The sequence below is a fragment of the Lolium perenne genome, chromosome 2 (genome assembly GCF_019359855.2).
Source record: "Lolium perenne isolate Kyuss_39 chromosome 2, Kyuss_2.0, whole genome shotgun sequence".
Taxonomy (NCBI): domain Eukaryota; kingdom Viridiplantae; phylum Streptophyta; class Magnoliopsida; order Poales; family Poaceae; genus Lolium; species Lolium perenne.
The window spans coordinates 246925211-246946915 of record NC_067245.2 but is presented as its reverse complement, the minus strand read 5'-3'; the positions used below and the strand labels follow the sequence as shown (position 1 = coordinate 246946915).

The 21705-nt window shown below is 49.0% G+C and overlaps 2 protein-coding genes across 3 annotated transcripts; both read left to right on the top strand.

Moving 5' to 3' along the window:
* The first annotated feature begins 5318 nt into the window (after positions 1 to 5318).
* On the top strand, positions 5319 to 8935 carry LOC127335505 (putative disease resistance protein RGA3). Its single transcript, XM_051362174.2, has one exon. The coding sequence runs from the start codon at positions 5383 to 5385 to the stop codon at positions 8671 to 8673; it is 3291 nt and encodes a 1096-aa protein (XP_051218134.2). The 5' UTR covers positions 5319 to 5382; the 3' UTR covers positions 8674 to 8935.
* A 1078-nt stretch (positions 8936 to 10013) lies between these two features.
* LOC127335506 (protein LOW PSII ACCUMULATION 1, chloroplastic) lies at positions 10014 to 11707 on the top strand. 2 transcript variants are annotated; one of them, XM_051362175.2, is made up of 4 exons: positions 10014 to 10342; positions 10449 to 11054; positions 11169 to 11219; positions 11336 to 11707. In XM_051362175.2, the coding sequence occupies exons 1-4, from the start codon at positions 10092 to 10094 to the stop codon at positions 11472 to 11474; spliced, it is 1047 nt and encodes a 348-aa protein (XP_051218135.1). In that variant the 5' UTR covers positions 10014 to 10091; the 3' UTR covers positions 11475 to 11707. The 2 variants fall into 2 exon arrangements, with proteins under 2 accessions (XP_051218135.1, XP_051218136.1); XM_051362176.2 differs by having other exon boundaries at positions 10015 to 10337.
* The last annotated feature ends 9998 nt before the right edge of the window (positions 11708 to 21705 follow it).

The window sequence follows — 21705 nt, the reverse complement described above, 5'->3', positions numbered from 1 at the left end:
GCAAGGACAGGGAGAGAGTGAGAGCGACCTGGTCGTCTCGGGCTGTCGGCCTTCAGGTGAGCGTGGGCCGTGGGCTGAATATTTTTTCTTTTCATATACTATAAGCTATAAAGAGAAAAACATTGTTCTTCCCTAAAAAAAGAGAAAAAAATTGTTCTTAAATTTTATTCCGGCAATTTTGAAGGGTTTTTTCCGAATAATTATTTTCCTTATTGAATATATATGTAAAATCTTGTGTCATAAAAAATCTGTAATCATGCAGCTCATCGTGTGGTATCTGTATGTTAAAATTCATGGAATACTTCACGGGGAATATTTTATCCGACATTCCTGAATAGGTATATTTTGCTCCATATCGTGATACTTATTCCATGTTCTATCATTTTTATTTGAAAACTAAATTTAGTTATTGCTTCATTAATAGGTCAATATGATAGATTTTAGAAGCAAGCTACCGGTAATTTTGGTGGATTCACATTTAAATGATAATAATATAAGGAATCGAGACTCTACAAGATGATTCAAAATAATAATATTTTATTTTATCATAAATTATAATACGTGCGTGGCACGTGCACCTTTACTAGTCTGTACAAACAGTTCGCTAGTTTGTCCGCCTGCAGTCCTACTTCGGGCCAGGTTACACGGGCCTCAGGTTTTTGTCAGGCCGGGTTTGACTATTGCAATATTTCGGGCTTTGGGCCGATCTTGGGCTTGATTCTTGAAGGTCAGGGTTTTACAAGCCCGTCCTGACACCCAGCCTGGCTCTAGGTATGGCTTAGGCGTGATTACAGCTGGTATAAATGGTAAAGAAAATTTAAATCGTAGATTAGCCCATAAACGAAATCTGACATGGGTGTCCACACGCCATTGACTACATAGTGGTGCTCTTTCTTTCTTTATTGAACCAGTCCTGGGCGAGAGAGAGACCAAACATCAAGCAATCGCACCGAGATAATTTCAGTTGTAGGACCTCAACGTGAATCACCAACTTGAGATAGTGGTGCTCTTTCTTTCTTCATTGAGGATCAGTCCGGGGGGGGGGGGGGGGTCAAACTTCATCAAGCAATCTCACCGAGATAATGTTGAGTTATAGGACCTTAACGTGAATCACCAACTTGAGAATTTGTGGCGTACCATTTCCGGTCTCCAAGTGCCCATGTCCTCTTCTAATGATGTGTGCTATATCATTGTTTCCCATCTTCACAATACAAGAATTATCCGGTGTAGCCCGAGCTAACCCGCCGCCTCCCTCTCCAGCCACCCTCCCGGCGACGGCCGAGGCCCTCCTCCGCCTGCGCCCCACAGCCACCCGCCACCCATCGCCCTCAGCCGCTGCCGGCCGCGGCCCCGACCCCGGCGCTGTCCTTGGCCCTGCCCCCCGTGCCTTGGCCCCGGTCCCGGCCGGGCTATGGCGGTGGTGGCAACGCCCCTCCGTCGAATCGACGAGGGGGAGAAGAGGGTTTTCGCGGCGGCGTTCCATGGGAGGTGATGTAGCGCCGGTGGAGGAAGCCGGGCGGCACGACTACTTGGCCGGGGCCTGAGGCTCTCCGTCGGTAGCCATGGAGGATTCGGTGGAGCGGTGGCGGCCTCCGCCCACGGTAACGGTTCGGCGGCGGTACGCATGATCCGCGCCGCTGTCCTCTTCCTTGGTGATCCGGCAGGAGGGATTGGCGGCGTGGGGGCTGCTGATCTTGCTTTGTTTTTGGTGGCGGTCCTCGGGTTTCTCGCATGCGAGGATAAAGATCTTCCGGAGGTCAGTTTGCTTTGATCTGGCTGGAGAGATGAGTTCGGGAAAGCTCCGCTGGCGAATGGAACAGTGCATCTTTTGCCTACAGTTTGCTGGATCGGGTGGTATTCGGTCGCGCGCACCCATGTTTTTCTTTCGGCCGTTTGGTTCCGGAGGGTGCGGCGCCAAGCTCTATTCTGTGTTGACATCAGGTGACATTTTAGTCCATGATGAAGTCAGAAGAAGGAATATCATGAAGGACGGATTGGTGGACTGCCTAAAGGAGGTTCGAGTCTCCGTGATGCTGAGGGATCTGCTTGGTGTTCCGGGCTTTGCAGCAGTGGTATGCATGTGGGGACGGCAGCACAGGGGAAATTCAGAGTCAAACGGTTCACGTACCCACAATGCTGGCCGGGCAGCACGTGACTAATCATCTGCTGTATTAATTCACGCGCGCGCCGAAAATCCTGTACCCGATCGAACCTGACGGGGAGGCCTCGGCGCCTGCTTTAACGATCCGATCCAGGGGAATAGCCAGCGTGAAAAACTGATAGAGTCACGCATATTATGAATCAGAGCGGCGGTGCAACCATATCAAAACGCATCGCAATCTCATCTCATCTCATCAACGATGGTGGTGCATGACAGAGGCCGCCTGAGCACTACCGGACAATGCGCTCCAGCGGATCCTCTTCCACCTCAAGTCCGACGAGGCCGCGTGCACATCCGCGCTCTCCCATCGCTGGCGCCGAGTCTCCGCCTCCGTCCCTACCGTCGACCTCATCGACCCCAAGCTCAGCCCCCGCCGGTGGGACGACAAGCCCGTGTGCTTCGACCAGCAGGTGACGAGCGCGATCCTCTCCAAGGCCCCGGCGACGCGGATCCGCGTCCTCCGCATCCGGCGCCATCAGCCTGCCGCGTGACCTGCTCAACCAGTGGATCATCAGTTTTTCTTTATTGAATCAGTTTTTCTTCTACGCCATATTAGAGCATTGTCGTCGACATGCATCTACATGCCATGTCGTTGTGTCAGGTGGCACGCCTCAGGGCATCTCCAACCGGGCGACCCATCCCGCGCCCGCGCGTCCGGATGGGTCGAAACGGACAAAAACCCGGCCCAACGCGGGGACGCACCGCAAAAGCGGACGGCCGCGGCGTCCGGAACGACGCAAACCCGGCCCAAATCTGGGCCGGGTTTGCGTGGCCGCGGATGGCACGCGGCGTCCTCGCGTGTCCGCCCTGTCCGCCTGGCTGGCCCACTGTCGGTGCCCGGTCCTATTAAATGTGGATCGGGAAGGGGACCGTCCCTATCCGATCCCCACTTTCCACTCCGGCCGCACGCGTGAGCTCGAAGCTTCCGCGTCGCCATGGCCCCGAGCGCGAGTTCGAGCCGTCCGCCAACGACCACGAGGCCGGCCGCAGCCGGCAAGTCGCGCCGCCGGCGTTCGCAATGGGGCCGCCGGCGCCTCCCAGACGCGACCGGATCTACGTCACCGTAGCGGTGGCGCAGATGTTACGGGATGCCGGCGTCCCAATGCCGTGGGGGGACGTGCACCTCGTGCACCTCCCCACGGCCGGCACCTGAGCCCGATCGGGTTCCGGTGCCGCCCATCCCGGCTCCGCCGCGCCCGCTACGCCGAGATCCCGGAGGCGCCGCGCTCAGTGCCGGCGGACCTCCCGGCAGGACCCCGCGTGCGGTGACGCAAGTCCCAATCGGGACTTGTGGTTCGAGGTGGAGCACGATGCGCGCCGGCGCACATGCTTCACATCCGCGACGGCGTGGCCTCGCGCGCGCAGCCACCACACCGCTAGGCGGGCTGGCCGCCGCCCCGGCGGCCTCTACATCAACGAGCCCGCGCCCCAGCCCCAGCCGCAGCCCCAGGAGGAGGAGAACTACCCGGAGCTGCAGCGGCGCTCGCGGCGTCCCGCGAGCAAACGGGACCTCGACGAGCCGGCCAAATGGCCGCACCTCGCCGAGGCGCTGCGCACCTCCGCGCTGGAGGAGGCGGCCAGGAAGGCCCGGGAGGACGCCCGAGGCGGAGGCGTGGGCCTTCTGGAGCTGGCGCGCCATCGTGAGGAGGCTACGCGTCGTGCGGCGCTCCGGGAGGAGGAGCGTCGGGCCGCGCGCCCTGGTGGAGGAGGAGCGCCAGCCACGCGCACAGCGGAGGAGCAGCTCCGGCAGCGATCCGCGCGCAGGCACGGCTGCGCAGCCGGCGAGCCCGCCGAACCCGCGATCCGCCTGGGAAAGGGCGCAGTGGGAGCCCTGGCCGGAGTCCCCGGTGCCCTCCGGCGTGTCGAGCCGGAACAACGCGTCGCCGCCGGGGGGCGTCGTCGTCATCGACGCCGACGATGACGAGTACTACTGGGGGTAGTACTGCCGGCGGCCACCGTGCTCGCAAACCCTGTGTAGGGTTTTTTTTTTTAGTTTAAAGCCCATATAGGGCTTTCTTTTGTGTAAAAATTGCCCAAAATAGGGCTAAGTTTAATTAACCACTAGTTTAATGTTTTTTTTGGCTGTTTTCCTTTTTTATTTTTATTTTTGTTATTTTAATTACATATGCGGTGCGTCCGCGCGTTGGGCGCAGCGTGCGACCCAAACGGACACGCGGACGCGGGGCGCTGTCCGGGTGTCCGTTCGGCCACCCAAACGGCCCAAAACGGACGGCCCAGCGCGTCCGTTTGAGTCGCCGGGTTGGAGATGCCCTCATAGCTGCATCACCAAGAGTGAGAGGAGGCCACAACACACATCCAATGAAATCCATGGTTTTCGGGTGTGAGTGTATCACCGCGTCTGAACATCCCTAGAGGATCGATACACCCTTGCACCACCGGCAACCACACCTCTACGCCCCACCGCGTGCCAGTATGCTTTCCCAACACACCGTTCTCCGACCGACGTGATGTAGATGTATCCACACGATGTTGGCATCCATCAACAACGGTGAGGAAACACTAAATGATTAATCTCTCAGACTCCTCTGGCAAAGACAATAGTCTAGCCACGATGGACGCAACGCCAAAAGAAGACCCAGTGCTGCCATCAGGCTGGATTTGCCCACTAGCGACCCCTTGTGGCAACAAGGAGGAGATTTTTGTCCTTCATCTTAGTCTAGACAACTCCAATAAGAGGCCGCCCCGAGCAATCAATTTTTTTTCTTTTTTCTTATGGCACAATTTCACCTCTCATGTTTGCACCAACTATGATTGCACACAACTTTTTAAGCACGACTACAATGATTTTCTACTTAGTTACACAAGGACTCTCGTTTCCGGTATAAATTGCTCGAGGACTAGAAGGTGAATCCAGATATATTAAACGTGTTTGTTGACTAGATATATCTGTATCTAAACAAAACTGAATCAGCTAATATGAACCAGAGTGAGCACAGTAATTCATAAAAACTCAATAAAACTTGATGAAACATCGTGGCATGAACGTCTAAAACATGCACGGAACTCTCATGCACCGGAGAATCGTCGTGTTCCGCTGGTAGGTAAAGTCGGATAAATGTTCAGTTGAGAGTTTTTTTTACATGACATGATGTTCAGTTCAGTTGAGAGCTTTGGTAAATAGGCCCTCAGCCCTCGGTTTTCCCCTTCCATCCCCCCCTCTTTTGCCTGGCCACTTCTTTACTCGGTCAATCTCCACCACCATGGATTGGCTCCTGACTACGGGCTTGTCGGCCACCGCCGACGCATGGGGCGCCCACGCCGGCCTCGGCGAGGACGTAGACAGACTGCGCTCTACGCTGTCCCGCGTGCACGCGCTGGTTGAGCGAGGGGAGCAGTGGCGGTTCACCAGCCCAGGCATCGCCGATCTGCTCACCCAGCTCAAGGACGCCGCCTACGACGCCGAGGACCTCGCGGAGGAGCTCGCCACGAGCGAGAAGCAGTCAAGCCAGAGGCTCTTCCCTGCCGTGCGCAGCTTCCTGCGTGGATTGGTCACCGGCGCGGCGGATAGGGCCAGAGGCGTCAGGTCGCGTCTCGAGTACGCGTCCACCGACCTGGAGCGGGCCATCGCCGCGCTGGACGCGCCCGGCGGCAAGGAGGCGGCGCGACGCACGCTCCGGGAGACAAGCTCGTTCATCGGGAGGCCCGTGGTCCTTGGCAGAGACCGGGAGCGCGAGGATGTGGTGCGTCTACTTCTGAACCCAGTCCGTGCAGATAGTTCAGGCGGTGACGACTGCGGCAACGCGAAGCGACGGAAGAGCCGTGACGGCGTGGCCGTGCTGGCGATTCTGGGCATGGGCGGCGTGGGGAAGACTACTCTGGCGCAGGTTGTGTACAATGACCAGAGGGTGCAGGACCACTTCGACCTGAGGATGTGGGTTTGCCTGCCGGAATCGCTGGACGTGACGCTGGCGACGAAAGAGATCATAGAGTCGGCGAGCAAGGGGGCGGCGGCCCAACCTGGTCTTGTCAATTTGGACTCACTTCAGGTGGTTGTCAGAGATTTGGTCAGGTCCAAGAGGTTCCTTCTTGTCCTTGATAATGCCTGGTGTGAGGACAGTGCAGAGTTTCAGACGCTCCTTGCGCCTCTGAAGTATGGGCATCCTGGAAGTGCCATTTTGGTGACCAGTCGATCTTGCAAGGTTGCTGATGCGGCCGGAGCGTCGGAGCTGGTATGTCTGGATGGATTACCAGAGGAGGCTTACTGGGAGCTATTCGAGCAGTATGCATTTGGTGATGAGGACCCTGCAGGTCATCCTGAATTGGTGGCCATTGGGAAGAGGATTGCCCATAAGCTCAAGGGCTCCCCTCTTGCTGCCAAGACTGTCGGTGTGGCACTGAGCTCTGACATGAGCGCAAAGCATTGGAGCGTAGTCATGGAAAATGGGTTGTGGGAGCTTGAGCAAGGTGCAGGGGGCATTCTCCCGGCTCTCCGACTGAGTTACCAGTTCCTCCCGGCACACCTCAAGCGATGCTTCACGTTCTGTGCAATATTTCCGAAAGGCTATATCTTCAGCAAGGAGACTCTGATTGACATGTGGGTTGCAGAAGGCTTCATCACACCTCAAGAGGACTTTGGGAACAAATGCTTGAAAGAATTGCTAGTCAGGTCCTTTTTTCAGCAACACATGTTCAGTGACTTATGCTATGTCATGCATGACCTGATGTCTGATCTAGCACAGTCACTCTCTGTAGATGAGTGTTTTTGTCTGACTGATGAGAAATGCCTTCCAAAAGTTCCTCCCACGGTCCGCCATCTGTCAGTGTGCACCAAGCATCTTGAACTGGGCAAGTTTGTTGAACTGGGTAGATACACAAAGCTGCGGTCGCTTTTGATCTTCGGTATGTTTGGGCAAGATTTGAGCTATTCACTAGATAACTTGTTTGGTAAACTCAGTAATATCCGCTTGCTGGTGCTTCGGGGTTGTGTGATCAAAGAGCTCCCTAGGAATATTGGCAATTTAAAACTTCTCCGGTATTTGGATGTCTCTTACACAAAGATCCAATGGTTGCCTGACTCCATTTGCCAACTAAGCAGTCTACAAATTCTGAATGTACTGAACGTCCCTCTGAAGAACCATCCCAAGGGCTTGACTAGATTAGCCAATCTGAGGAAATGTTACACGAATGAACCGATTACTTCGCTGATGAGCAATATCAGCAATTTGACATCACTTGAGAGCTCTTCAGTATTTGAAATTCCGATAGGACAAGGGCACAGAATCGCAGAACTGAAGGACATGACACAGCTGACTGAAATCTTACATGTTACGAATCTTGAGAATATTGTGAAGGATGACGCTTTAAAAGCCAAGATGAACACAAAAGCACACCTACACCGGTTGATTATGGAATGGTCTTCCAGTCATGTTGGTGATGCAGAATTTAGTGAGGCGGAGCGGTCAAAAGCAAGCATGATTATTGAATCACTTGAGCCTCATTCCAACCTTGCCAGTTTGAAATTGAAGTACTACAGTGGCATCCAAATACCATCTTGGTTACAAGCTGGTACTCTTTGCTGCTTGAGCGAACTCAGTCTCTCGAACTGCCCTTTCCTAACTGAAGTTACCAGCATCCCTTCTTCCCTTAGGAGGTTGCACATCATACGATGCATAAACTTGAGGAATCTCGATGAGTGTCTACAACCACAGAGCTTGCAGGGAATCAATGAAATAATTGTTATGAACTGCTCAAAACTAGGATTGCTCCCTGTGGATAGATTCGGGGGCTTTGCTTCTCTTCACATATTGGAGATACAAAATTGTCCAGAGCTTCCACCCACAAGGAGATTGACACTGCCACCATCTACGAAGGAGTTGCTTATGAGGTCATGCGGCTATGTTGATGCATCACTTCCGTCCTGCTTGCATAATCTGCCTTCACTCTTAAACTTGTCTTTAAGTAAATGTCCTAATTTACTATCCCTCCCAGCAGAAATAGTTTCTCAGCTGCAATCACTCCAAGGGATGTATATCGATAACTGCAGTAGCCTGCAATCCTTGGGTGGGTTGCACTGCCTTTCATCACTTATCAATTTGCATATTGTGAACTGTCCTAGATTGACAGACCTTGATCCCTCGATGTTTCTCGACATCTGTGAAGGCCAGGGATTGCAAAAGCTAGAGTGCGTAACCATAAGTACCACCTCTCTTCTTAGCCTGATGATGAGAAGTTCAGTACCTACTCTTAAAACCCTTGTCCTGTACCAGTCCACTGACTCCGTGGTTGTTCATGATCCGCGCAACAAGTTGTGTCAGTGTTTTCCGTCATTGCAGGAGCTGTTGTTTCAGGACTGTGGAAATCTGCTTGCACTCCCTGAAGAGTTGCACACTCTGTCCTATCTCCAATTCCTACGGATATTCAACTGTCCGAAGATTCAGTCGCTGCCACATAAGGGCTTGCCGGTCTCCCTGAGAACATTGTCGTTCGAGAAGTGTCACCCATTGCTGGAGGAGCAGTTAAAGAAGCTCAAGTTTTCCTACAATACAGCCTAGTCTCCAAAACTCCGCTATCAGAGCGGAAATCAGTTTGTGTGCCTGAAATTTACTTGCAGCTTACTAAGTTAAGCTTGCATCTTTGAGACATTGTAACCATATTATTTCTATATATATAATTTGTCCTGTCTCAGGAACTCAAATGACACCAAATGTGTGGAGTGTGTTCAGCTTGTGTAGTACTAGAAATCTGCATATGGATAACTGCATTAGCTTTCGGATTTTGTCAGTGTGTATCAGCGTAACCAGAATCTTTGTTGAAGCCCTGTTGTTGTGAATTCATCAGGATGAGCTTTCAGTCTCAGGAACTCAAATATAACACCAAATATCTGGAATTCGTTTAGCTTCAGATCAATTCACCAGCTTTCTTGTCCTTGGGAGTGTAACCATTGCTGCAGTTTTTGCAATATCATTTGGATATTTGTTCTGCCTCTGGAGCATAAATAACACTAAGCATTTTGAATTCATCTGTATATTGCTACCAGAATACACTGAAACTTTCTTTTTTGGAGAGAGAATGCATAGCAGCTTGGAGGTGGTGTTTTGGCTCCTAGGTGTATATGAACATATTAAGGGCTTACCGGTCTCCCTGAGAACATTGTCGTTCGAGAAGTGTCACCCATTGCTGGAGGAGCAGTTAAAGAAGCTGAAGTTTTCTTACAATACGGCGTAGTCTCCACAACTCCGGCATCACAGCGGAAATCAGCTTGTGTGCTTGAAATTTCCATGCAGCTTACTGTGTCAAGCTCGCCCCTTTGAGACATTGTAACCATATTATTTCTATAGGACTGCCCATTTCAATTTTATTTGGATAATTTTTCCTGTCTCAAGAACTCAAATAACATGAAACTGTGTGGGGTTTGTTCGGCTTGTGTGCCGGAGATCTGCATACAGATAACAGCATTAGTTTTCAGATTTTTTTTTTTGGTCAGTAGTTTTCAGATTTTGATAGAGTGTAACCATAATCTTTGTTGAAGCCCTGTTGTTGCCAATTCACTGGGATAAGCTTTCTGTCTCAGGAACTCAAATATAGCACCACATATTTGGATCATGTTCAGCTTCAGATCAATTCATCAGCTTTCGGGTTGTCGGGAGCATGGGGAGTGTAACCATTGCTGCAGTTTTTGCAATATCATTTGGATACTTGCGCTGCCTCTGGAGCATAAATAACACAAATCATTTTGAATTCATCTGTATATTGCTACCAGAATACACTTTAACTTACTTCTTTTTTGGAGAGGAGAATGCATAGCAACTTGGCATTCAGAAAGCCAGGCAAAACGTAAGCGGAGCTGGTGTCTTGTACGGCAGAGTGATTGATGGTACAAGGCCAAGCCAGAGGGCCTCCCTTGCTGTTGCGATTGCCGCCACAAAAAAGCAGAGGAAAAACAAAGGGAATCCTACCCTCCGTCGCAGCGATGAGAGGCTCCGGTCTGTGCAGGCAGCTGAGCAAACCTGCAGATTGCAAGACGATGGCGGTGCGGCCGATCCCCTCGCCGCCCACCGCCTCCCTCTCCGCCCCTCTCGTCTTACTGACGCCGATTTCTCAGAAGCCGTCGGCCTCCTTCCGCTTATCCTGCAGCAGCAGCAGCAGAGCACGCCGCGGCGCCGCCCGATGCTCCGCCGCAGACAAGCGGTCCCCTCCCGCCGGTCCGGGCAACGAGGTAAGGTAGCCGCCCGTCTTCTTCATCTTCTTTCTGCTTGACAACCGATGGGCTCTGGGCTCCGGAGACTCGTTGTTCATCCGGCGGAGTCGCCTCGTCCGATTCTTGCAGCGGCAGCAGCAGCAGCTCCATCGCCAAGATACGGAGCGAGGTGCTATCCCCGTTCCGGTCTCTGCGGATGTTCTTCTACCTGGCGTTCATGGCCAGCGCGGGGCTGGGTAGCCTCATCGCGCTGACGCAGCTGATCCCGGCGCTGGGGAACCCCGCGAGGGCGGCGGGCGCCGCGGAGACGCTCAAGGGCCTGGGCATCGATGTCGCGGCGGTGTCCGTCTTCGCGTTCCTCTACTCGCGCGACCGTAAGGCCAGCGACGCGCAGGTGGCCAGGCTGACGCGGGAGGAGAACCTGTCCAGGCTGAAGATGCGCGTCGGCGACAGGGTCGTGCCGGTGGCGGTGAGCGAGCTGAGGGGCAGCGCGCGGCTCGTCATCGTCGCTGGCCCCGCCGAGTTCATCGCCGAGTCGTTCCGGCGGAGCAAGCCGTTCCTCAAGGACCTCATGGAGAGGGGCGTGCTGGTGCTGCCCTTCCCGACGGACGGGAACACGCCGGCGCTGGAGTTCGACGATAGCGACGACATAGAGCAGGAGGACGATGCGGAGATCAGGAAGAAGAGCAGGAGGCTCTGGCAGCTCACGCCGGTTCTTACCGCCGAATGGGCCAAGTATGTCACTCTGAAGCAGCTCAAGCTGAGCTAAATTACGCACTTGCTCGCACAGGAAGGACAAGGTAACAATGGCGAATTGTGTTAGGCTGATTGGTCCTTTACGTGTTGCAGATGGTTGGATGAGCAGAAGAAGATGGCCAATGTGACACCTGATTCCCCTGTGTGAGTAGTAGTTCCTCTAACTTGTCTGAACATCTAGCTCACGCTCTTGGACCATCGGGATTGCTGAATTATCGTGATGGAATTGCTGTTTCTTGCTATTCTGATCTTGTACGCAGGTACTTGTCGCTGAGGTTGGACGGGCGCGTCCGGGGCAGCGGCGTCGGCTACCCTCCATGGCAAGCGTTCGTGGCGCAGTTACCGCCGGTGAAAGGGATGTGGACAGGTCTTTTTGATGGATTTGACGGCAGAGTCTAGTTTTGCAGGGTTCTTCTCTTTCTGAACCAGGACTAGTTTTGTTGCAAGTTTGCGAACTAGACCTGCAGTCTCAAGGGTGACATGGCTTAACGAGGATCAATGAAAAGTTGTACTCCCTCGATTATAAATAGATGTCTTAGATTTACCTAAATTTTGATGTATCTGAACACTATGGACAGAGGTACTACTACTAATTTGGAGCAAAAACCCATAATGTGGTGGTATGATCGACACAGTTTGGTAGTCCCTGTTTGTTCATCATGGTGGCCGACGTCCTGCAGCGATCATCGCCGCATTCTCAAATCAACTCGTTGTGCACCCATCCTGTCGCCAGACGTGCTCCAGCACGTCGATGACACGGTCATCCTAACTCGTGCCTCTCTCGAGGCCGCCGAACCTCTGCCCTCCATTCTTGACGTTTTTGTGGCTGCAACTGGGCTAGCTATCAACTTCATTTTTTCGATAAGGGAGGCTTTATTACTCAAATAGTTTTAAGTATTACACCCAGCCTCTGCATAATCAGGATGCACACAGCCGATCAAGAGTCTAGGATCCATCAAAAAGTGATACAAAAAAGAAAAAAGCCAACTACTATGACACTCCGTTGGCTTCAATCCTCCAACTATGCAGCCACCCATGTTGGGAAATAAACTCCGTGGCCGTGTTCTCCAATCGTGTAGACACCTCCATAAAGAGGTCGCGATCCTCCAAAAGTTGAAGTGGTGACCATGAACGGAGCAAAGCCGTACACCGGTAAATGACCTGCATAAGAGAAGAATTTTTGTCATTAAAAACCTTGTCATTTCTACATAGCCAAATCGACCATGCAACCGCAACCTCTCCCACTCTGATAATCGTTTTGTACCTAGAATCCACACCATTAAGCCAATTGCCAAAAATGTTTGCAATGCTACGGGGAGGGTATAAGGTAGAACCTATCTGAATGATTGACCATATAGATCGAGCAACACGACAGTTGAAGAAAAGGTGTTTTATTGTCTCCTCCTCGTGAAAGAACACACATTTCGTACAACCATGCCAGTTGCGCTTTACAAGGTTATCTTTAGTAAGAATCACACCTCGACGAAGATACCATGCAAAGACCTTTGTTTTGAAAGGTATCTTCATCTTCCAGATGTGTTTATTATTTAAAATCGGTTGTGCTGATAGGCACAATGCTTTGTACATGGAGCTAACCGAAAATATGCCATTTTTGGTGAGACTCCAACGGAATACATCCGTCATAGAACCTAACCGCTGAAGTAGTTCATTCCAGGAATCTAGTCGAGGACCGACAAGATCACGCCTGAACGTCATAGAGGGGAGAGAAGATTCCATCACCTTTTGTAAGGTATCCCCTTTGTGACGAACAATACTGTACAAGGCTGGATACTGTTCATGGTTCCCAACCAGCGATCCTCCCAGAACCGTATCTCTACCCCATTCTTGATGGAGAAAGAACCAAATGGGAAAAAGTGCTTCTTAGTTGCCATGATGCCGGCCCAAAAATGTGAATCTCCTGGTTTCCAAAGGACCTGAGAGATCGCCTTTGAGCCAACATACTTTTTCCGCAAAAGTTGTTGCCATACCCCATCCTCCGTTAACAACCTGGCTAGCCATTTACCGAGCAAAGCCCTTTCTTAACTTCAAGATCGTGAACACCAAGTCCACCTTGATCTTTTGGACGACATACAACACTCCATTTAGCTAACCGGTATTTTTTTCTTCTCACTATCCCCTTGCCAAAAGAATCTTGATCGGAAATAATCCAATCTATGCAAGACTCCTTTTGGTAACTGGAAGAAAGAAATCATATACAGTACCATATTTGTGAGTACCGAATTAATGAGAACTAGTCTTCCACCAAGGGATAGTAACTTTCCTTTCCAACTAGTAAGACGTTTTTGAAGTCTTTCTTCAACAATTTTCCATTCAGCCAAAGTGAGTCTCCGATAGTGTATCGGAATTCCCAGGTAGCTAATTGGAAAAGAACCAATCGCACAGCCAAATAATTCAGCATATGAGTTGGCCACATCGACGGCCTCAACGAAACAAAACAATTCACTCTTATGGAAATTAATCTTAAGCCCGGACAACTACTCGAATGCTGAAAGAATTAATTTCAGGTTTCGTGCCTTTTCCAAGTCATGATCCATAAATAGAATTGTGTCATCAGCGTACTAAAGGATGGATAAGCCGCCATCAACTAAGTGGGGGACTACACCTTCAATTTGACCATCGATCTTAGCGCGCTCTATTATAATTGCAAGCATATCCGCCACAATGTTAAATAACATTGGAGATAACGGATCACTTTGCCTCAACCCTTTTTTGGTCTGGAAGTATTTATCAATGTCATCATTGATCTTAATGGCAACACTCCCACCAAAAACAAAGTTATTAATAAAAGCACGCCAAGCCTCAGAAAAACCTTTCAACCAAAAACAAAGCTATCAACTTCATAGAAACAACATTCATCATACTGAATGTGGAACAAACACTATGGTAACCGATGTCACTTTCTTTCTGCAAAATTATCTCGACCTACATCTCTCCCCTTTCAAACTCCCAGTCTCAGCCTTTAAACCTTCCAGTGACTGGATCAAGAGCTATCTACCCAGATGGCCCGCACTTCAAAGGTGGTAGACACACTCTGCTTTCCTAGAGACCTTGACAATCTTCAGAATTACTATATGTCGTCTTTCCTGCTCCCTCTTATTACTATATCATCCAAAAATTAAACACATACCAACTTTTTTTAGGTCTAACCAGGAGTCGCGCTCTAGTGCTCAATGCCTCATGGCGTGGGATAAAGTTTGCACACCCAAAAACTATGGTCTAGGCGTTATAAATGGCACGCGCAAAACATTTGGCTTATTCTGAAATTTTGCTATGCAAACTTGTACATTCAGGACTTGCCATGAAGTCCCTCCGTAAACCGCTAACAAGCACCTAGACATGTTCAGGAAAATAATGATATGCTCTGCAGCACTACTTTCTTTTGTTCTAGCTAGATAGATGGCTCCTGCCTGAAACTCTTGCCACCGCATACCCTGCCATTTTCTCCCACCACCTCCAACCAAACACCCTCGTCATGGATGCTCCGCAAGATGGGATTGCGTCCAACATAAGTAACAAATTTACCTCTCCAGATCTTTTTGAATTAAGGGGCCAAATTCATATGAAACCGAAGAGATCCAGAGAATATTATTGAACAAAACCAACCCCAAAGCGACTACCAGAACCAGTCGTGGCTACTCAACGCCAAGTCACCAACCAACCTAGAAACAAAACTTACATCAACTAGCCTGGGCACCAGCCACTACTACCATAAGATTACAAATCAAGTGGTGTGCACGTTTCCTTTCACAACTAACCAACTCTAGGTTGCTTTTTTTTCTCTTTTCAGCCTGCATCGATTCTAATGATGATCTGATCACATGTGCTCATCCTGATCTTCTACTGAAGAACTCTGAGGAAAACTTTGACAACAGCTAAGCCATGTTGCGATGTTCCTGCAACACGTTTGTTTTATGCATATCAGCACGCCTATTAATTCAATGAGAGAAACCTAATATATCACAATATTTGGATCACACGAGTAAACATGATCGAAGAATGTCGTGTTCATGGTCTTCCAATTCGAGCACACCACAACAACAACCCCACAACAATGAGATTCTTAACTTTGCCTGATTTTTTTTCAATCCAGCCACTAACATCCTGAATCCTAGTAGGTAGAACCATCAAACCCTAGCACATTTCACCACCCCCCACACTTATCTATATGGGTTACAGTCACAAAACAAATGATGTATGGTTTCTAATTCATTGTAAGTTGCTAGTGAGTTCTCTTCTTTTTCTGCTTTGTTGAAGGCCACAACTCCACTAGTGTCTGAATATTGCTCCATGTTCTCCGACCATGTAGCATACTAGACTGCACCACCACCTATTCGACCACTCGTTCAACCCAATTTGGTGTTGGACCATGTCCCTCCACATGGAGGTGTGTTGGCATCCCAACATCAGCCCAGAAAATCTAACACGTATCAACCGTTGATCGAGGTTCGCATCCAATGGCTATGCTACCTGCTTGGGACGTATAAAGGAGAAAACCCTAGCCACCCATGGTGGTTGTGCGTGTGAGAGAGAAAGAGAAAGCCAGAACGTGGTTGTTGCTATGTGAGAGTGAGATATATAACACACCAGAACACCACAACCAAGTGAGAGGAACAAGATGAGCTGATATCTGCCCCTAGATTTTTGAGATATGACCGGTCTATCTTCAAGACGGCGTTTGGAGGTTCAAATATTCTTGGATCGGCTCCAAACTTGGTGAGCTTGTTGCTTACTTTGAATACTTCGATCTGGTTAGCTGGCTTGAGATTTGGGTCAGTGGAGAATCAAATTTGAGATGGGTTAAGCCAGTTTGCACTCATGCACTTCCAGCACATATTAGTTTTGGGAGACGAACAGTTTGGGCAGGCAAATTGTGTCAGATTGAGCTGATTTTTAGTCAGTATGTTGGAAATCATATGTGTGGATCTGCAGTTTAAGAGCAGTTTATTGGTTACCGAAGGGGACATAAGCTATGATATCTCTGTTTTGTTTTAGCTTGCCTCTTGTGGCTATTGTTGTTGTTTCCTGTGGGAAACAAGTTGTGTTGTAATCTTTATATGTTCTAGATAAGACTCTGCACGCATGTTGCTCATAGTGAAACTTACGTGGACTGATCGGTCCACACGTGTGTTTTCTCTCCTCATGTTGAGGAGGTTTTTCATGTAAATCCTTGTGCACTTGTGTGTGTGCTTGCGTTTGTTTATCCGCTGCATATATATTGGTTTAAGCTATCCTCAAAGTTTACATATTTCCCACAAGCTTAGTGGGGATGTGAGGTCGTCTATCATCCTCTCGGGTGTGCTTGTGCCCCAACAAAGTGGTATTAGAGTCGAGGTTCAGTTTTTACTCAAGTTTCAAAGCAACTTTTTTGGGCTGAGTGCATTTGCTTGTGTGAAAGATTGAAGTGGATACCAACATAATTCTATCATTGAATGGTACAAATTATCAAGCTTGGAAGAACAAGATGAAGGATTTACTAGATGTAAAGGAAAACTGGAAGCCACTGTTCTCCACTGAAATGCCCAAGGACATGAAGCATGATCAGTGGGATGTACTTCATCAACAAGCTTGTGGGTTCATTGACAATGGGTCTTTGACAATGTTTTGAACCATATCATTGCACATGCACACACGTTATGAAAGAAATCGAAAGAGTTGTATGCTCGCAAAGAAGGTACCAACAAGATGTTATTGATGAAGAAATTTATGTGTTTGAGGTACAAGGATGGCACTCACATTGCAGATCATGTGAATGAATTTCAGGGCATCATTAATCAGCAATCTTCAATGGGAATCACATTTGAAGATGAAGTGAGAGCCTTGCTGCTACTTGGCTCAGTACCGAACACTTGAGAGACCTTTAAGGTCAATATATGCAATTCAGCTGCTAATGACGTTGTCACTTTGAACCTTCTGAAGACCAAGGTACTAAATAAAGAGTCTAGAAAAATTGTTGATAAAGACAACTCTTCCTCACACTCAGAGGTGTTGGTTACTCAGTCACAGGGAGAAGCAACAGTAGATGTCCGGTTAAGGGAGAAGGAAGAACTAGAAGTAAATCAAAAGGCAAATATGCTGATTTTGTGTGCCATCACTGCCATGAGAAGGGCCACATCAAGTGGAAATGTGAACAAGGGAAGAAGGACAAAAAAGAAAGCAAGTTAAGAAATAAAATGGCAATGACAATGACATTGATGGAAGAATTACCGCACTAGATGAGATGATGTTTCTCATGCGTGAAGAACATGATGGAAGCAGTGGATTCACTATTCATGAGAGGATCACTGTAATACCATCAACCTTGTAGATGGTGATGAGATGACTTGGACACCGGATAGCGGTGCTGCCATACTACATCTCGTAGAGAGCTTTTCAGAATCTATTGATGACAACAACTCTGTGTGCACCAACTCGTTGGGACTGCAAGTGCATATTGTTGCTGAAAGGATCATATGACACCTAGAGGGGGTGAATAGGTGTAATCTCAAATTTTAATTCTTTTTCAATTTAGGCTTGACACAAAGGTAAATTCTCTAGATATGCAACTATGTGAATTCACCTATATGACAAGATACAAGCAACAATACAAGATACAAGTAGTAAAGGCGGTGAGAGGATAGAGGTAACCGAGGTGGAGCACACGGTGAGACGACGATATAATTCCCGTAGTTCCTTCCTTGTAAAGGGAAGTGCGTCTATGTTTGGAGGGGTGTGGTGCCACGAAGACCAACCAATGCCACGAAGGCTCACCCAGTTATCCGGTGAGCAACACCACAAAGGCCTAGCCCACGCTCCACTAAGCGGTTGCCTTGAGGTCGCAAGCGGCACCTTTACACAAAGCTTGGGGCACACATCCACAACCAAATTGGAGGCTCCCAAGATGTAACCACGAAGCTTTACATGAAGAGTAGCTTCGAGGTCACCTCACAAAGATCCACTAAGAATGTTGATGAAATACAAATTCCTTTGGTGTAAGAGTAGATCTAGGTCATCTCTACCAAATCCTCAAGTATGGTGGAGTTTGAGTGGAGGAGTAGAGAGATCTAGGCGTTTTGAGCTCAGCAATGGTGGTCTCAGATTTGCAAATTCGTTGGTCAAGACCATTGGAGAAGAAGGGGTCTTTTATACCCCCGTGAAGGGCGATCCTGCCGTTGGAGGGCATGTGACCGGTAGTACCGGCCAGGTTGGGCCGGTACTACCAGCCGTGGTCGACGTGGCGTAGAGGAGGAGGAGCCGCAGGCGGGGGAGGAGACCGGAGGCTCCAGCCGAGGGCGAGCGGTACCTCTGGCCGGGCCGGGCGGAACCTCCGGCCGGGCCGGGCGGAACCTCCGGCCTCGGTACCGGTCTGGGTACCGGCGAGCACGCCCAAGTCCCTGGATAGTTATTGCAAGGGTTTCTCCCTTAGCGGTACCGCGAGCGGTACCGTGCGTGGAGGCTCCAGCCGTGGGCAGGGCGGTGGTACCGACCGTGGCCGGTGGTACCTTTGGCTGTTGTCCCCTCCTCTCCATGTCCTTCTCTCTTTCTTTTCTTTCTTCTTTTCTTTCTTCCATCCAAGCCCATATGTGAAGATCATTTCATTTCCCTACCAACTTCAAGCTCTTCAACTTTTGGGCAGTATGATCATTATTACAACCTTCAATTCTTATACAAAATAATTAGTCGAGTATAACCATTGTCATCAACACCAAAACCACTTACTTAAGGAGATATGTTCTTTCAATCTCCCCCTTTTTGGTTTCTTGATGACAACCTAAGATTTGCATAAGAATTGAGTATGAAGCATGATTTATAAAATAAATATAAGCTCCCCCTAGACATGTGCATCCAATTAACATTGCATTTGAACAAGGAGCACATCATCTAGGATTAATATTCTCTAACATTTTATAGACTAACCAATAAATGCAAAGTGCAAGGGGTAAACAATCAAATTCATCACTTGCACTTGATTGGAGGCAAAACATATGTGAGTAAAGACAAGTGTTGAGTTTAGAGATCATACCACAAGTAGTCCACTTAGTCTTTACCATAGATGGCTAGATAGATAGCAAATGTATCACACATAAATAGGTAGCCTATGTCTCACACACATAGATAAGGTCCATAAAACATAATGAGATAGTTCAAAAATACTAAAAGCCATAAGTCGCAAGCATAAAGAGTCAAAGAAATCACAAGCTTGTGACTTCCCATGTGAATCCCATACCAACCTAATATAACTCTTCTCCCCCTTTGACATCAAGACGCCAAAAAGGTTGAAGAGCGATGCTAGCGTCCCGAGAGACTCAAGGGAGGTCCTCGACATCGTCGTAGTGAGAAGAGTAGACACTGTAGGAGGTTCCGGCTTCACCATCAGACCACTGGCTGTGAGAAGAGATCCACTGGGGCTTTGGAATGATATTCTCTTCAGATCCCGGAGGAGGCACTTCCAAACCAAGCTTGCTCATGATGCTCTTCTGGCGGCGCCGAGCTTTCTTCTCGGCCACATAGGAGTCATACATATGCTCCTGGATATCCAGTTGGAGACAGGAGGTCTTATTCACCTTGATCTTGAGCTTGTTGTACCAAGATGGCTCGAGCATAGGGTCATATATGGAGTTGGGATTTGTCCCAAGTCCCATATGAACAGTAAATCCATCGATCTCAGGAGCTGGAAGACTTGTAGGACCTGCTGTAGGTGCTGTAGGACCTGCTGTAGGTGCTAATGTGGTTGTGGCAGGAGCTGGGAGCCCATGATCTTTGATAAGGAGCTTCTTGCTAGGATGGTCGGTAAGGAGTGAAAACGGTTCAAGCCTTGCACCATCAAATTTCTGACGCCACACTTCACAAACGAGCTTCATGATATAGGGAGCAAATGAAGGAGACCTCTTTTCCACCATATGCAGATAAATCTGGTTCCACAAGCAATCCATGACATCCATCTGTACATCATTGCCCATCCGGAGGTGTGTCTGAAGCATCAAGTCAATGACAAATGAGTGAATCTCATCAACGTTACCTACTTTGACGGCAAGAGTCTCACGGTAGATGCGAAGCATGATATCATAGACGGGTTGAAGACCGGGAGTGAACCCAAGCTTGCATTTACCAAGCACATAGAGCGGCTCAAGTACATCCTTGGTGCTTACATTATTGTCTCCTTGAAACCTCCAACCACTATTTTCCTCCTCACAATTTTCCGGAATGGGATAACCCAGAATGCGTCCAAAGTTGCTCCAAGTGGTAGTGAGTACCTCATCACGAGTCATCCAAGTAATGGACCGAGCTTTATCATCATGAAAATAGACCGTGGCATAAAACTGAGTCACAAGATAGGCATCATAGTTGCACTGGAGAGTCATAATTAGAAGCAAACCAAACTCCTGGAAAATCCCAAGTGCTTCATGAAAGTATGCCTCCTTCTCCATATGGCCAATGTTGATATACCATTGATCAACCACTTTTACCTTGGGAGGATAGACTTCATTGAATATTCTCTCTTGAACTTCGGTGTAGAAGTGACGATTGCGGACTCAAGTAGCCCGTGGCCCCTCATAGGGGTTAGTGGAGCGAAGAGTCGGGTACTCATGAAGGCGCATCTTGGCATAGGACACAATAGTCTTCTTCCCCTTCTTCTTATTCGCCATAGAAACACCACGAGTAGTAGTGGCACGGGGCAACACTTCATCGTTTTCAACAAACTCGTCCTCAACTGACGAAACCCCTCTTCTCTCGCGCGGTCTTGCCGAACCCGATCCACTAGCACCTGTGAATTAATAGAGCAGCGTAGAGGGACATATGGGATAAGCGCACAAGCTCATTTATTTGAAAAGCAAAAAAATTCTTGACCCAGAATAAAGTTCATGAGGATGATAAAAAATTTGGCCAAAAATTATAGGTTAAGGGTACTACAAACTAGTGTGGACATAGATCAACAAGTGATAGTAGCCCCATTGCAAGATTTAGCCAAAAATCTGAGCACATAGCACCTAGAACCATATACGTAAAAACTCAAAATTCGACAAAAATACGTGGGGAAAGGGGGCCAATACCGGAGTCCATGGAGGAGGTGGGGATGGGGAAGACCCCCACGGTGCCGATCTGACAGGAGGGTGGTCGGAGGGCATGCGGTCAGCGGTGGTGGCCGGAATGGGCGGCAGGGTTGGGTGGTGTGTGCGTGCGTGCGAGTTGGGGGCGCTGGGAGGAAGATCCGAGCTCGACCCCGAGGCACCCCGTGTAAGTTTTAATGGCCCGAGGCCGGCGGTAGTACCGGCCAGGCCCCGGTGGTACTACCTGCCCAAGGTGGGTGGAGGTACCGGTCCGGTGTCGGCGGTACTACCGGCCTCTAGAGGCCCGGGTCGGCTAGCCACCTCCCTCTTTTTTTAAAAAAATGGGGTTGTTTTCCTTTTGTAAAAATAAAGGTTTTTTGGGATAAACAAGTTTGTTTTTTTAATTCTAAAAAAAGATTGTGGACTTTGGCAACAAGATTTGCTATATGAATTTTTGAAAATGAGCTTGTGCATAGATAGAAGGTTTTAGAGATGAGTGAATGGCTTAGGATAGACACTATTAAGAGTGGATATGGTACTATGGACTCAACTTTGCAAGGATCAAACAAGAAAAAACAAACATT

Excerpts from the sequence above, each read along its gene's own strand:
- LOC127335505 (XM_051362174.2), top strand. The coding sequence starts at position 5,383 with ATGGATTGGCTCCTGACTACGGGCTTGTCGGCCACCGCCGACGCATGG.
- LOC127335506 (XM_051362175.2), top strand. The coding sequence starts at position 10,092 with ATGAGAGGCTCCGGTCTGTGCAGGCAGCTGAGCAAACCTGCAGATTGC. Across the intron at positions 11,055-11,168 it reads CTTACCGCCGAATGGGCCAA|ATGGTTGGATGAGCAGAAGA; the intron begins GTATGTCACTCT and ends TACGTGTTGCAG. Across the intron at positions 11,220-11,335 it reads GTGACACCTGATTCCCCTGT|GTACTTGTCGCTGAGGTTGG; the intron begins GTGAGTAGTAGT and ends TCTTGTACGCAG.